The 17,024-nt window shown below is 43.3% G+C and overlaps 1 protein-coding gene across 1 annotated transcript in view; it reads left to right on the top strand.

The window, feature by feature from the left end:
- The window catches only part of LOC107122836 (histone-arginine methyltransferase CARM1-like), a 99,688-nt gene extending 83,772 nt beyond the window's left edge, over positions 1-15,916 (top strand). The window contains exons 8-12 of the mRNA XM_015425979.1: positions 4,795-4,876; positions 7,903-7,988; positions 10,147-10,236; positions 11,213-11,350; positions 15,823-15,916. Of these exons, the coding sequence (XP_015281465.1) occupies positions 4,795-4,876; positions 7,903-7,988; positions 10,147-10,236; positions 11,213-11,350; positions 15,823-15,916 (490 nt within the window). The remainder of the gene's footprint in view (positions 1-4,794; positions 4,877-7,902; positions 7,989-10,146; positions 10,237-11,212; positions 11,351-15,822) is intronic.
- Positions 15,917-17,024: the final 1,108 nt, after the last annotated feature.

Here is a 17,024-nt window from a genome sequence, read left to right as displayed (position 1 = left end):
GGGGAACTGATCTCCATAGTCTGGAGATCTCCAGATGATCACAGGGCCCACCTGGAGGTTGGCAGCCCTATTTGTCAGTGAAAAATAATCCAGCCTGTCAGATATGTCAGATTTATCCCTCAAATGTTATAAAGATTTAATATAATTTGATAATGCAGTGATTCAAGAACATTATTAAAGTGTACACAAAATGTGTGGTTTTTAGGCTAGATAAATCAGAGTATTTTTGCATAAAATAGTAAGCCAAAATATCAAAAATGGTCTTTGAAGGCTAACCATTCTGTGTCTAAACAAGGAAGTTTGCATAGTCGGATTTTCTGAGAGCCATTTCACCCATTGATATCTGTGTATGGAAAAGCCCATGTATCTCATACATGCTGCAATGCTTGACATATGGTGTGTGATGGACCAACTTGATGTATTTAGCTAAAGTATGTTTAACAATGTAGTGCTTTGTGGTCCTAAGGACAGGTGAAGGGTGGGAAAGTAGGCAGAGTACATGGACACAGAAACAGAATTGGGGTGAAACAGGCCACAACTTTGTTGATTACAGCCACCAGAGCACTGGTGTGGCAGAGGTCATAGGTCCAGGCATTGGGCAACCCGCCTGTTGGCTGATAAAACCCTTCCACACAGCCCACTTGCTGGGAGTAGACTAGGGTTGCCAAGTCCATCTTCCACCCCCAGCGGGGGACTTTGGGGGTGTTCCTGGAGGGGGTGGGGCATCCCCAACGTGATCACGTCACGTTGGGGACGTCTGCCGCCGGGAGCTTCGCCCCCCCCCCCCCCCGCCTGTGCGCCGGATCTCCAGAAACAGCAGTTCCCTACATTTAAAGTAGCCGGCAGCCAGCGTTTCCCCTTTAAGAGCAGCTGCGTTTCCCTTTTAAGAACGAAGCTGGCTTTTCCATGCAAGCTTGCGGAGTTTGCGCTTGGGATGAAACACGGGTTGCACACACTTAAAGGGAGAGAGATGGGTGGGTGTGGGTGTTGGGGGTGGGGCTTCCCCGCCGGCCATCTGGCCGGCAGCGGGTAGAACCCCCCCAAAACGGGGGTCCCCTGGCAAACTGGGGGGGGGTTGGCAGCCCTAGAGTAGACCTGGAATGGCAAGCCTCTGCGTGGTTCCCTTGCCACCTGTGAATGGAGCCAAGCAACATCTCATGAGCTGAGCATGCTGCTACCTGGCTCCACCCCCAGGTGGGCATGCAGGCACAGTCTCCCCCCCCAATGGATCCGGCTGAATGCCTAAAACTGTGACAGGCAAGAAGAATCATAGAATCACAGAGTTGGAAGGGGCCATACAGGCTGTCTAATCCAACCCCCTGCTCAGTGCAGAATCAGCCTAGTGTTGGCCCAGCCACTGCTTAAAGACTACCAGTGAGGGGGAGCTCACCACCTCCCTAGGCAGCTGATTCCGCTGTTACACAACTCTTACTGTAAAAAGGTTTCCCCTAATATCCCGCCCATAATTCAAACCTATTATTGCGAGTCCTGTCCTCTGCTGCCAACAGGAACAGCTCCCTGCCCTCCTCTAAGAATAGCAAAAAGACAACCACACTACAAAACCAGAAACTGGGGGCAGGGGGAATGGCCAAAGTGTGCACTGGGGGAGCCCGACAGCCACATAGCCTTAAGAGGGGAAGGGGTAGACCTGGGAAAGAACCCCAAGACAAGGGGCCCTCCCCTAGTCCACCCATCCCAGCAAACAAGGCAGCAGGCCACTGGCCGTCTGGAGAAAGCTGCTGGACGTCCCCAGGTGGCCAGCAGCCACGCCAGCACAAAAAGCCTGCCTTCCAGTCCTGCCCATCACCATGCAGCCATATAACAACCCCAGGCAAGTCCAGGGCCATGGCTTTTTGATGGTCATATCATATCAGGTTGTTTTCAACAGTGAAACAGCTTGGATATTTCACAATGGGTGCATTTCACTCAGGATTCTTAAACATTACTAATCCAATTTAAGACTTTTTCTTTTATAACCTTAGCTGTGTTACATAAGTGGACAGCTGCAGTTCTTATTCTTTTGAGGGCCGGGCATTTTTATCAGGAGCTTCTTACACTGATTTGGGGCTAATTTGCCATCATTCACCTCATTGATACATGGATCCTACTAGTTTCCTAACAGTATTCTAGATCCTGAAGGTATTTTGAGGAGTTTATAGAAATGCTGGGTGTTGGGCCCTATTTAATTTAGTGTATCATTTTGGCCTATCTTAGCAGAATTTAAGTGTATCAGTATGCCCATACACTGTCTCTAACTTACAGACTTTTTTCAGACATTGTAAAACAGTGAGCTGACATCATGTATGAATGGGCATAAATCTGGCTTGTCTGCACTTGCCTCCTTCGCATGATGAAGGCATCCTTGTTTAAAACTAACTTTGATGTACAAATGCAGAGTTAATTTTCTGAGTCTGGATTAAACCCTGGTTTAGAATTCCAGTTTGAGGAGGTCAGTAAAGTAACTGCAGTTAAGTCAGGCACATGAACCTGGCACCATGCTGGGTTCATGCTAGGGTTGCCAAATGGGGCCGGGGGGCGGGGAATCTCCCGCTTCGGAGGCCCGATTTCCGCCATGGCGGAATCGGCCCCCGGGGGGAACCCCGCCCCCGAAGCGCCACGTTGATGTGGGGGGCATGGCGGAGCTCGTCGGGGGGAAAACCATATGGTTTCCCCCCCGACAAGCTCGGCCACGCCCCCAACGTCAGCAACGTCGCTCGTCACTTCTGGTGATGTGCTGCCGGCGTGCGCACTCCACCGGACCTCCCAGATGCCAGCACGGCTCCCCCGCTCCGAGGGGTGAGTCGACTTGGCAACCCTAGTTCATGCATATGTAGGCTTAGGCTGATTCGGCACCAATCTGTTTCCTCGCAGTTTTTCCACAGCCACTTTGGGACATTAATCTCCCTCTACACTGCATGCTGCTTTCACTTCCTTTGTTTATCGTGTTTTATGGCACCTTCTGCATAGATTTACAGCTGTTCAGGGGTGACTTTGCACTCAGTACGGCGTTGCCCTAGGGTATCTGAATGTGGTTTTGAGCTGGACCTTTTCCTTCCTCCACTTCCAATTTGAAGGGAACAATAAGCAGACAACTTGACACAGCTTCATTTATCTTCATCGATTCCCCTGCCCCTATTTCCCCTTCTGTATTTATCACCTCACCATGAATTACTTGGCTCAGATCCAAAGCATCTCCTAAGCGGCTAATGACCACTGAGGCAAGTACTGACACAGGAAAATTGGCATACTAACGCAGAAGCGAGCGTTGAAACCAGGATCTGAGGCAATGCAATGAAAACAGATATTCCGAAGCAAGGGGGAACCAGGTCAAGTGCTGAGAGAATGTGGAGTGAATGCCAGATGCAGAATGGACCTTAGTGTCGATATGTTGTCACAATGCAGCCCCAGTGAGCTCCATGACTAAGTGGGGATTTTGAATATCTCCCAAGACCTAGTTCAGCATTTTAATCACTATATCATGCTGGCTCTACACAAACTTGCCAAATGATGCTCTGCAGCTTTGAGAGGAAAAGGAGTAGATTTGAGTTGGGATCCTTTATTTGAACATGCAGATTTACCTTTAATAAGACTTATGAATAAAACCATTCAGTGAAGAAGACAGATTTTTTTTTTGAGTCTCTATCAGACTTGCAGTTTGTCACTCACTTTGCTACACACTTTTCTGTATGGCCAGATAATCCATTTATGAGGCTTCTCTTGTGATTTCTTTATAATGGGGATGCTTCATCTATCGAAACACAAGTGGTGTCCTTTTGGCCTCCTCTGTTCCGTCTCTGACAAATGGTACAGGTTTTCCAGCTACTGAACTTGCAAAATTTCCTTTGCTGAGTCTCTCTTTTGCTGTAATTCTCTAAGCACATTTTTTTAAACTTCATTTATGAATCTTGTAATTCCTGTAATTTGGGCACAAGCCTGGTGGGAAACATTTGAACATGCAGCACAAATGCTGCCACCTGATTTATAGTCTAAAGCACTTGTGTTAGTTTAAAATATTTAATACATTTGAATATGAAACATTTGAAGTAAATATCTTGGTGGGAAATAATGTAGAATGCTGTATGCCTCTTTGCTCCAGTTCTTTTTTGCAGTCACAGGAACTCTAGTGTGCTTATAGAGCATGGCCTACCTGCAAGGATTTTTCCAGTTCAGTTTCATAGAACGAAGGGGCAGAGTGCACACAAAGCAGCCCTCTCCATTAAACAGCTGAGGAATGCAGTCATGTAGGAGCTTTGCATGTACATCCAAGCACACATGGGGCTCTGTGTTTTATAAATGCATGTTTTTGTTGGCACTCTGTGTTCCCTGCGATGGTGAATGCACATGGCTTCTAGCTCTGGATTAGTCCGTGATTGAATTTAGTAGGACCTGATAACTGGGCTCTTGAAGTTCTAGGAAACAGCTGCTGCATGTCTACAAAGTTTGGAGATTCTAGTATTTGTCTGGTTTCATCTGTTGTGTGCTTCCCATGTGTTTAAACCTTTCAGTATATTAAGGCAACAAAGGTCTCTCCATGGAAGAAGTAAACAGCATTATCTTAGCATTTGTTTGCAGAGCTTGCTGAGCTAGCAGGCAATTACAAACCGTCAACATGCAGGATGAAGTGGTTACACTGAACAGGATGGCAGTATCTTTGCAACTCAAAAAATACTTTGATCAGACTTCATGCTTCATTTGAAAAATTTACATGGATCAGGGGTTTATGTGTAGCCTATAGAGATATTTTGCGTGTGTGTGTGTGTGTGTAATGTTTTACAACTGTAGTTTTCTTTCTAGGTATCAGCAGTGTTTTTATGGGGTCAATCTGTCCAGCCTCCGCAATGCAGCTGTGGATGAATACTTCAGGCAACCTATTGTAGTAAGTAACAGTTTGGTGTAGTGGTTAAGTGCGCGGACTCTAATCTGGGAGAACCGGGTTTGATTCCCCACTCCTCCACTTGTACCTGCTGGATGACCTTGGGCAAGCCATAGTTCTGATAAGAGCTGTTCTTGAAAAAGAGCAGTTTCTGTCAAGAGGTCTCTCAGCCCCACCTACCTCACAGGGTGTCTGTTGTGGGGAGGGGAAAGGAAAGGAGTTTGTAAGCCGCTCTGAGACACCTTTGGGTAGTGAAGGGCAGGGTATAAATCCAATCCCTTCTTCTTCTTAACATTTAACATTTTTTCTCTCCGCTTTGTCATGCTTCCACATTGGCTCCCAAAGGCAGCCTTTGTTACCATGTGAAGGGGAAGCCAGGGCTTGGACTCACTGTGGGTCCCATTTGTGGCTCTGCAAGGGGGGGGGAAGGGCAGGAAGGTGAGGGTGGCCTTGGTGAGTTGCCAGAGGGGGGGTAAGGGAACCCCTCGCCTTTGGCACCCTCCTTGCTCTTCCCCTTGGTGCTGGGGCCGCAAACATGTTAAAGACATTAGAACCTCTGCGCTGTTTTGTACTTCAGAGGACAGTTCAAATGTATCCCAAATCCAACTGCTAATGTTTACTTGTTTCCCCAAGTTGCATATTACAGTGCTCCAAAAAAAGTATATTTTGTTTCGTTACAAAAAAACCCTGCATTATTTAGTATTGTAATTAAAACTCATCATTAGGAAACTAGTCCAGTAGTCACTTCTGTTGCCTCCAATTTCCCCACCCCACAGCAGCATGTGTAATCACAGCCTTTGGGAGCAGGCCCAGAGAATTAAATACCATGCACAAACACAGGGCATATGCTTGTAGAGTATTCAGAAGCTCTTCCAAAGTGAGTGAGACAGTGCAAAGTTTAGTGGGAAGTGGAAATGATACGTGCTGAAATGGCAACTGGAACAGGCCTGTTTGGCAGGAAGATCAACTAACTGACAACCCTGCCAGTCACATATCTGCTTGGTCACTCATTCCACTTGTGCCTCATGTTAGCCAGGAAAACAAAACCAGATGGCAAGGCAACTACACCCAAATTTCAGAAATAATTTTGTTCCAATTTGGAGCATATTTACAAATAGCCACTGTTCAGTAGGATCTTAACTAGTAAAGTTCCAGTTGTACATCACCAACATAATTGCCATTCTGACAACCACCTGACTAGATTTAGGTTTGCCTGCAGGCCTTGATTTGTGTTTGGAGGGGAAATAAGCTGCTTAACCCTTTTCCTGTCTGTTGATTTCCATCTGAAAATACCCACTTCCCTTAATCTGTTTGTTTTTTTAACCTAATGGTGGAAATTATATGATGGGGAAAATAGGAGGACCTTGTATCTCCCTCCTACCCCCCCCCCCAGCGAAAGCAGTTTGTGAAGAGTGATTTTGAGCTGAAAATGACAGGATGGGAAAGGTTTGAGCAGCCTTTCTCCATATACTGTTTGGTCGCTCAGAGAAAACCAGCTCCAGGCTGCTGCTTTGCATTTTGTAAAACAATGCAGAAAAAAGAATTGGGGAAATAAATGCAACATATAGTTTTGAGTATAACTCAAGTACTGTTGGTAGTAAGTTTCATTTGAACTTGTTAACCCAGCCACCAAATAGGAGTAAGGTGTTTTTAAAAAGTAGCAACTTAAGCAGAATCGGATTAATAAGACATCCAAAATGTGTTGCTGAAGTGGATGCAGGAGTGTCTGCATGCTCAGGATGAAACACCTTTGTGTGTAGCGTTTATTTATTTATTTTTGGGATTTATATCCCACCCTATCCAATCTTCAGCTCAGGGTGGCTAACAGACGGCCATGCCGAAGTTAAAAGTATGCATACAAGCAAAACAACACAATAAAACAATATATCTTACATAAAATTTGGTGCTCTGATAATTTACATAAAAACCAAGATACGCGACGTCCCACACTGGCAGCCAAGTTCTTCATAGCAGGAGCGCCAGGAGAGGTGTTTCCCAGCTCTATTGGGCGACATCTACCCCTACCATATGAGGTAGATGGTTGGAAAATCAGTGGTGGAATAGTGGAGGCGGCGGCTCCCCCTCAAAGGCCTGGCGGAAGAGCTCCGTCTTGCAGGCCCTGCGGAACTGCATCAGGTCCCGCAGGGCCCGGATCTCCTCCGGGAGCTTGTTCCACCAGGTGGGAGCCGCCACCGAAAACGCCCTAGCCCTGGTTTGGGCCAACTTCACTCCTCGGGGGCCTGGGACTTCCAGGCGGTGGAAGTTCCCCGATCGCAGTGCCCTTGGGGGAATATACGGGGAATATATTTTCTGATTATAGATACATTTACACATTAATGTTCTAAAACAGACAGCATCAACAGTAGGCAAATATTCTTAACCATTATATAATCATGAACTGGTATTTTTCTCTGTTTTTAAAGGATTTAGATTTGTAATAGCAGAAGATGCGAGGAGCAAAACTTAATACTAACTGCTAGACAGTTCTAACTAGGCATGCTTTGTTCCTCTAACTATACTAAAAGTCCCAAATGATGAGACTTCTAACTGGTTAGATACTGCTTCTCCTCCCTATGAATCCCCTCTTCTCTTCAGATAGTTCAGTGATGTGTGTGTTGCAGTGTTCTAAATTAAAAAGTGCTGTTTTATATTGTGCAGGTTACTACATAAAATACAAAGAACATGCAATAATAGAGTATGGAATGAAGCAAGAGAAGATGTCATCACATGACAGAAAGTTAGAATGGAATCCTGTCGCACCTTGGAGACCAAAAAGGTTTTCGGGATGTAAGCTTTCAAGAGTCAAAGCTCCCTTTGCCGCCACATACTTGTATCTGACAAAGGGAACTTTGACTCTTGAGAGCTCATCCCCTGAAAATCTTGTTGGTCTTTAAGGTGCTACTAGACTCGAATCTAATTGTTCAAACTGCAGACCAACCTGGCTACCCTCTGAAACTCTCTTGACAAAAGTGTCTGTCTAGCATGCCTAAAATGCTACATCATGTGTGTCTTTTATTTGTACTTTTCAGGACACATTTGACGTCAGAATTCTGATGGCCCGAACAGTAAAATACACTGTCAACTTTACAGAAGCAGCAGAAGAAGATTTGCACAGGTCAGAGTCTGAGGAAAATTCTCTCTATATATATATATCACGCTCCCATTTGAAATATTTGTTCACATTCAGAAACAAGCTTAGGAGCCTTGACCACAGCTGCACATCCAAAATGTTTCACCTCTAAATAACACCTTTAGCATTGTGTTATAATTCTCAGTAGTCATAACTGAACAAGCACACTACTTGGGATCGAACAGGACTGAGTGAAGTATCTATCTGCTTTAAATTCTATAAAGAGTTCTTTTTCAAAAGAATGTTCTGCCTTGCCTTGGCTTCCTTACAGCAGTGTTGTATTCTGGGGCATTCAGATAACATCAGCCTCTATTTGTCCTGTTTCCCTGTTTCACCCTGCTTTGCTGCAATCTTTCGCAAACCTAGTTTGATATGATCTTTTTGGAAATATTGCAGTCAAAGCCATTCTGGACACCATGTGCACAGGAAGCTACACATATTTTTCAGGTCCTGCCCACATTGGCACCATTTTCCTTACCTTAGTAACTGCACCAATCATTCCCCTGCTGTCCACAGAGGGCTTTCTTGCTGTTTTGTGTAATCTGTAGCTATAGCCTTATAACATTATAATGCTCTATTACAACAAAAGAGTCTTTAGCATTTTTGGTTGCAGACTTATAAGAAAAATGTGCAACATCTAGAAGGGCTAGAGAAGCTGGACACTAGTACATTGTTGCAACGGTTCATTAGTCTTTCTCTTTTTTTTAAGCCTGAAAAAAGCCCTTCAGTGGATGCATCAGGGGCTGGGGCAAAGAAAGAGCAGGGGAAAGCTTCCTTGTGGATGCTCGTCTCTGTGTGGAAGCAGCCATGTGCAAAAAAAGTGTAATAAGACATATGATTTGACTGTAGCAGTATATTTATTGTAATAAATTGTATTATAAACTGGAATAAATAAACTGGAAGAGCAGAGCTGTCAGAACCCACAGCCAACAACGAAGTACACGCATTCAGGAACGGTTATACTTTTATTGCAGAGCTATAGATGCAGTAACATAGGCACTGTTAAGAATGGCGGCGGCCCCATGGGCCTAATAGGATATAGGGTATTCGTATGCACCCCCCCCCCCCAGTACTGGCCAATTAGGCACCCTCCCGCGCACGGGATAAAGCTTAGAGACCGTTAGGTAGCTGAAGCTGAGAACGAACACTCTCCCATGACACCTAGGGAAAACCGAGACACCACAACACCCTCCTGCACATCTGTATAGATAAGCATGTCGGCGCACAGCAGAGAAAGCACAGAAAGGAATGTAGTAGCAATTAACCTGAAAGGAACGCAATAGCAATTAACCAGATACAGACCAAACTCCCCAACTCCCCTTACCCTCTGAGACTAAAGTTTTCCCTTCACATCTAGCATTGTAAGGTGAATGGGTGTTGATGTCAAGATATCAGTGAAGCAGCCAAAGTCACTGACAGCACAATCCTGTGCAGTCTGAGTCCACAAGCTTAGACTGGAGTGAGTCTGCACAGCATTACATTGTGAGTCATTCTTGAATTCATAGTGGAGTGACTTCGTCACTGCGCCTCAGTACCAAGATAGACAAATCTGAAACAGGAGTCACTCTCAGCTCCCTCCTTCAGTGCTTTATGGAGTACAGTAAATTTAGAGATCAAGGAGAGTTTCAGGATATCAGCTTTCAAGAGTTGGAGCTCCCTTTGTCAGACATAACTACTTGTGTCTGATGAAGGGAGCTTTGATGCTGGAAAGCTTATCCCCTGGTCTCTAAAGTGCTACAGGACTCGAATCTAACTGTGCTACTGCAGACCAGCAGTAACTGTTCAGCCGGATGGATGTCATTTCCCAGCGTCCGGTGGGTTCTTAGCCAGAACTGTCAGAAGACCATCTCCTGACAGCTGCCATTGAGGAAACATCCGCAGTTGTTAAGGGGTACTAACATTCTTCTGTCATAGGATATGACTTTAGTCCAAACCACTCACAGCAAACATACAACAAACTCATAACAGTGTGCTTAAAATGGCATATGGCCACTACTATACTTTGTTGTACTGAAATCCATTTACTTGGTTTGTAATATACATGTTCTAAGATTAAGATGCTAGTTTCTGAATGATCTATAAAATTCTGTTGTTGTATTTTGATTGTGGATTACCTTGGCAACTTTCTTACTTGCTTCTGCAGAGTGGAAATCCCCTTTGTTTTTCAAATGATGCAATCTGGGCTAATCCATGGCTTGGCATTTTGGTTTGATGTGGCATTTGTCGGCTCACTGTACGTATTCCCCAACTCACCCCATGATATGCTTTAAAATTTCAATTTAAGGAAAGAGGACATTTTTCTTTAGACCAATTTAATATCCTTGGTCAAGTTTGTCAACTGCCTAGTGTACAGACGATTAATCCCGATTATTGGATTTAGTTTTGAGGTGGCTAAATTGGTGTGAATATGATGTGGTAAGATATGATGTACCACCTCAGATACAAAACAAGAGCTGATCTAGACATTGTATTTGCATAGGGATTAGCATACCTAACTTGTTCACTACAACTCAAATACACAACTCAGCTCCATGTAGTAAAATTTCACATGGTTGCAAGTGTCTGCCAGTGACTTGGTACAAGGAAACTCCATCCTGGGAAGTGTGAGGTTGCTTGACTAGCTCAAATTCTCCATACATGAGATGGATGAGTGTTGGATTCCATCTTTGATGTTTAGTGTGTGCTTTAATTTGCATGCCTTGGTGTAGTGGTGTAGTGCCTTGGTGTAGTGGTTAAGTGCACAGACTCTAATCTGGGAGAACCAGGTTTGATTCCCCACTCCTCCACTTGCACCTGCTGGATGACCTTGGGCAAGCCATAGTTCTGGCACAGCTGTTCTTGAAAAAAGGCAGTTTCTGTCAGAGCTCTCTCAGCCCCACCTACCTCACAGGGTGTCTGTTGTGGCGAGGGGAAGGGAAGAGTTTGTAAGCTGCTCTGAGACTCCTTTGGGTAGTGAAGGGCGGGGTATAAATCCAATCTCCTCTTCTTCTTGATGAAGAAGCAAACAAGGGAGTTGCCACTTGGCATTCTTTTGATCCCCAAAGTAGTTGTTCCAGGAGAGCTGCACTGACTTTAGTTATGTGGGATTGCTGCTTGCTTAGGCTTCCTGGTGTAGTAGTCCAATGACATTCATTTTCCGAATAAGTATGTATTAGTTTTTTGTCTTCACTTTTTGATATATGCATATTTATTTAATTTGTTGCTTTAAGGGTAACAGTTTGGCTATCAACTGCTCCAACAGAACCTCTGACTCATTGGTATCAAGTACGCTGCCTTCTTCAAACACCTCTCTTTGCCAAAGAAGGAGAAACTCTTTCAGGGAAAGTCCTGTTTGTAGCAAATAAGCGGTAAGTAGCCAAACTTTGACAGTCCTTTCCTTGCCAAGAAAAAAGGCTAAGTACACGAGGCATTTGCAAGGTTGTGGAAATTAGGGATGGGCATGAACCACATTTTTGCGGTTTGGTTTGTGTTTGAACCATGAACCAAACAATGAACCAATATGCCGATTTGCAATCTGAACTGGTTCATATTTTTTCATGAGCCATTTAAAATGCTGCTTTCTTCTCCCCGCAGCTTTTTGCAGGGAGTGAAAAGCAGGCATTTCCAAATAGCTGAGTGCTCAGCTGTTTTTTGTGAGGAGCAGAAAGCAGGAGTTTCTCCTCTTCATGAACCACCACAAACTGCATCACAGTTTGTGGAAGTTCATGCTGGTTCTTCAGTTTGTGAAAATCTCTTCATGAACCACGAACTGGTCAAAATTCATTATGAACTTCAGTTTGTCAGCCAGTTCAAACCCATCCCTAGTGGAAATGAACAGAAATGGCAATAAAAAGATAAAATATACTTTAAATCTAAATTTATGGGGTAGAAATCTACCCTTGTGTATGTCCATGTATCAAAAAGATGATTAGGGGGAAAAACCAGCAAGTTTTACACTTGTGACAAGTGAATTTACTTTAGGTTTCCCTGCTGTTGTGCATCTCTTTATATACTTATGCTAAATTTTGCATAACAATATCAGTTTTTGTTGTGGAAAATACAGTGGGCAAGAAGAGCATTTTCTTTTCTTTAAAGGTGCTATAATTTAATGAGTTTAGAGAACTAATAAGAATTCATTACAGTAGGTAACCTAGTGTGCCTTTAAAGTTACTTACATTCTTTGATTTTGGTTTCTCGTAATATAGAGAAGAGAACAATGTGTACTTCTGTTTGCTAGCTGGTATGAATCCTTTTAAAGATTTTCTAGTATGTCTAGCAGGATTAGAGCATGCAGGACCATTTTTTCTTCTTCTGTTTATTTTTACATATTACTCGTATAAAAATCCTTTCAAAATGGGATGTGAACCGAAGGTCTTACGGGCTTGCTCAAATCTTAAATTGCTATGACAGATCTCTCATAGTACATATGGTCAAATTCTGTGTGCATGGTAATCAGCAGATAGCATGGAATTTTGCTGAAATATATAACAAAATAAATCTGGTCATTGTGTTGGAAGAGTAAAAGAAATTCACACTTTCATCCACAGAGCTAAGCACCACCTGTCCAAAATTTCCCTGTGCCAGGTTTTCTGTACTGCCCTTCATGGTGTATGAACAGTTTAATTATCCCTACTGGGATACTTAAGGTTATATCATGACACTTCAGAATTGACAAGATCAGCAGGAGTAAGTTTAGATGACCAAACTGAGACAAAAAAGTAATCTCTGCGCTGTAAGAAAATGTACTGGGATATTACAATTACTCTCATGGAACTCCAGCATGGACACATTAGGACAGAACAATGCTAGCTGCACACATTATTGTTAATGGATTTCTAAAGATCAGCACCTGGCTAAGACTTTGAAATTAAGATTGTTATGTACTAGTCTGAACTTGGTGTTCCTTTCAGTTTTAGGGCTGAACTCCGTGTTATGCTTGAAGTGGGACTGCCACAAAGACTTAAGTCAGCTGTCAGCTATGAGTTCCTTGTTGGAATGCATTTCTTAAATGCATGCCGCACCCTCTGTGCCCTTTTGTCTCAACCCCAAACATCTCTGGTAGGGCAATATTTGTCCCACTGGCAACTGGCTGTGTGATTATGGGGCTATACATGCAGCTGTCAATGAATGATGTGCCCCCAGGGGCAGGAAAATGTCATGGGGAGGAGAGGCAGGAGTTCCTTCTGCCTGCATGCAATGGTCCCAATCTGAATCAGGGGTCCACATGATTGAGAACTTAGTTCCCACAAGGTGCTCACAGCTGACCTATGGAAGTCCCCACTATAGTCATGTGTCAAATGAAACATGTAGTTCAGCCCTTGAAGAACTAACTAAAGTAGTATCCCACAGAATCCAGAATTGGTTAGGAACTGAATCTCAGCAGGGTAAAAGTACAATCTGATTGATCCAAAACCAACTGATCAGCAGGGGGAAATAAGGATCTGGAACTGGAATATGGCAGAGGTCAAAGTCTAGTAAAGTAGTCCAAGGCAAGTAGGATGAGGAATAGGCAGGATTTCAAAGCTAAAGCAACTGCTCAGAAGCTTGCCAAAAGCCTCTTCTTACTCTGGTCCTTGAAGGCTGAGGCCAAGAAAGGCAGCTGGATCTAACTGCCATGATAACCGTAGCAGAGGTATAATGGAGTAGCCCTGACAGGAAATACTTTGTACATCTGGTTTGGTGGTTTAGATTAAAAAATATATATATTCTGCAGTCTACACCCCATTAAACACCCTAGCAAATACAGTAACCTTTCAGTCTCTCCTGAACACAACTTGAGGTGGCACCCCTCCCCCCACCAACTAAGGGAGCCCACTCCATAGGATGGGAGCTATGATGGAAAAGGCTAGATGCCAAAAGTGATATCATTTTATTGTGCATACGGATGTGCATTTGGATACTTATAGCCCAAATATAAGCATTAAAAAATATCTTATTCATATTTTGGGCAGATATATTTGGGTACCAGAGTGGTATTGGGGGTTCTCAGGAAGACTGGTATCCAAGTCCCAAATATTTCCAGAAATATTCAGGAATATCCAGGGCAGGCATTTTAAAGATCCCAGGCCTGTTCCCCCCCCCCTCCATTTTACAGGTTTCCTGAGAAACCGAAGGGAGGGGGAAGGAAGCAGTTCTCCTAGGGAAATGGGATCACATGTTAGGGGAAGCACTAGAATTGCCTGCCCAATCATGACAGCTCTGTCATAGCCCTCCCCTCTGACCATGGGCAAGGAGGATAAAAATCATGCTTGGCCACAGCTTGAGTACATTTTTAAAAGATTTTTGGGGAGGAGTAGAATTTTCCAACTGCAGATAATAAATTAAAAAATGGCTAAAAACCTCATGATGGAGAGGCATTCCAACAGCCTCTGTTATACTTTCAGTTGTGCTCTAGTGACACAAGGTGCTTTTGCAAGCAACCCAGGCACCAGGAAACCTAAGATGTAGCTCCTATAGGTCTGGAAAACCCTAGTTAAGGATTCTGAAGACCTTGCAGCTATGTTACACAATAGCATCTCAGTTATTTGCGGCAGTGGTCAGGACACTATGGAGGCTCCATTTTTCAGCCCCCCCATCACTGCCGGGTAAGCTATGACTGGGAGAGGGAAGGGGGCAATGATAGAGCTGCCGGGAAATGCTAGTGATAGGATATGCCAATTCCAAATTGGGCCTCAAACTTTGGAAGAATTTCAGCCTGACTTGAAGGTTATGGATGTGCCCCTAAAAAACCCCCCAAAACAGTGGTATTCAGATTTTGTGAAAGGCCTAAATACCAGTATTAGGGGTGGGGGCGTTTGGGTCCCCAAGTATAGTTTAAAGAATTTGGGGGGAGCGTCCCAGAATTATTGGCTCCCATTACTCCCTGTTGGAGGGCTTTGGGACAGGGTACTGGAGTTGCTGCTTTTCAACCAAATTTCAGGGACCCTAGTACTGCCTTTCTACTGAAGACTGCCCAAATTTCAAGCAAATTGGATCAAGGGGACCAGTTCTATGAGCCCCTGACTAACGTACCTCCAGCCGTCTTACTTGTCTTCATTGTAGTCTATGGGGGGAAATTCAAAGAAGCCAATAGCCAAACATAGAACAACCTCTGGCCAGAAGCCTTCAAATGCAAACGAGCCCAACAAAACCAATATCAAACAAGTGAATACCAGCAGACTAACAATCAACATGGTAAGCCCAACACAATCAGTATCAAAGCAGAACATTTCAGCAGAACCAACTTAAGTGAGGGACACTTGCAAGCCCCACACAATCAAAGTCCAGTTGGCGAATCCCAGCAGGACCTGTTTAAGCAAGGGACACTGTTGCAAGCCCAACGCAACTAATGTCAAACCAGGAAACCCCAGCAGAACCCAGGGCCAATGTAACATGTCCAACAGACTGGATAGCTCTTACTGGCCTGGAAAACTTCTAAAATTGAAGAAAAACAGGGCTGGGAGCCTTAAAATGCCCACCTCAAACATTTTCAGATATTCACAAATATATCCAGAATTTCTGAGGAATTGGTATCTGGTATTCGTGAGAATCCCAAATATCACTTGAATACTTAAATATCCCTCCCCCTAAAAAACCCCCAATAAAGTTTATTTATACACACACACACACACACAAACAAAAAACTTTCACAAGGATAGTTCTGATTAATTGACTCAATTGATTAACGGGATTCTGATTAAGTTAGCCAATGTTACAAATTAGTATGTTTAATCCTAACTTGTATGCATCGAAACACAAACAAATAGAGCACCAGTTACTCTGACAACCTGGATACCTGATAAAAAGTTATTAAAGAAATAATTGCCATTTTTAAAAAGTTTTTTTCTGATTTATGATACAGGCAGAGTTACGACATCCAGATTGTTGCTGTAGTGGATGAGACTGGCTTTAAGTCAGGCAATGTCCTTGATTTAAAGAATCCATTTTTTAGGTAAGAAAGGCTCTTAACTAAAATTCATCTTTGGCAAATATATTTAGTAGTCTCCACTGCATGGAACAACCTCTGTGAGTGTGTTTCTAAGAAGACCTCTTTATTTGAAGGCCTTCAGGAAAGGGTGTAAGATGGAAGTTTTAGAAGGACATTCAAGAAGTCATAGAAGGGCAGCCAAGTGGTAATTTTAATGACAGACTGGATTTATGAATTGCTGATTTGGCTGCTTCAAGGTTTTAATTGTGTGTTGTGTTGTTACCAGCCTTGGGTACCAGCCTTCAGATTTCTGGGAGATAAGCAGGTTTTATAGGTATTTTAAATCAATAAAATCTGACACTTTATAAAAAATGAATTAATTCTTGCCTTCTCACCAATCTTAGCTAAAAGAAATGCTTTTTAAATTTTATATGTTGCAATGATCTGAGTATTCTGCAGTCTCACAGACATCTTTTTAATTATTATTCATATTTTTGGATTTGCATAGCTATTGCAAACCTGTCAGTTTCTCACAAGAGAATGCTGTGTACTTGTTTGGTATAACAGGAATAAGTTTGTCTTCTCTAGCCCCATCCATCGCATGTGAGAGAAGGAAATGTGTGTACACTGAATTGTATCCAAGGATTCCCTTTTGCTAAGCGAGCTGTCTTTCTCCATCAGAGAGAGAGTTCTAACTTAATGGAATGAAGTCCTTAGATCCAACCCACTGTAAACTAGTTGAAGCAATGCATCTGAAACACACAACATCAAGAGGGTTACCATAGAGAGCCACAGGTGCAAAAATAACTTTAGAATTGTTTTTATTATTATAGAGAATTTCCCAATCTTTACTCTTTATTCTCTTGAATGACTACTATTCGCAATACGTAGGATAAGTTTACTGTTCAACTGTAGATGTGAAATGAAAGATTTAATGACAGCATTATGGTCTGCTGACTGAACTGAGACTGACATATTGAAGAAGAATTAGACACTAAAGGCAGAGCAGAAAACACAGAGGTCATAGACAGTTGGCCACATAATTCCTTGCACAAATGTCATTAAATGTATGTCAAGACAGACTATCATGATGGCAGGATTACCAGCTGAATCATTTTAAGGTACAATTTGTCAAG

The sequence above is a fragment of the Gekko japonicus genome, unplaced genomic scaffold (genome assembly GCF_001447785.1).
Source record: "Gekko japonicus isolate JY-2015 unplaced genomic scaffold, Gekko_japonicus_V1.1 scaffold31, whole genome shotgun sequence".
NCBI classification, from domain to species: domain Eukaryota; kingdom Metazoa; phylum Chordata; class Lepidosauria; order Squamata; family Gekkonidae; genus Gekko; species Gekko japonicus.
This window is presented reverse-complemented; position numbering and strand designations above follow the sequence as displayed.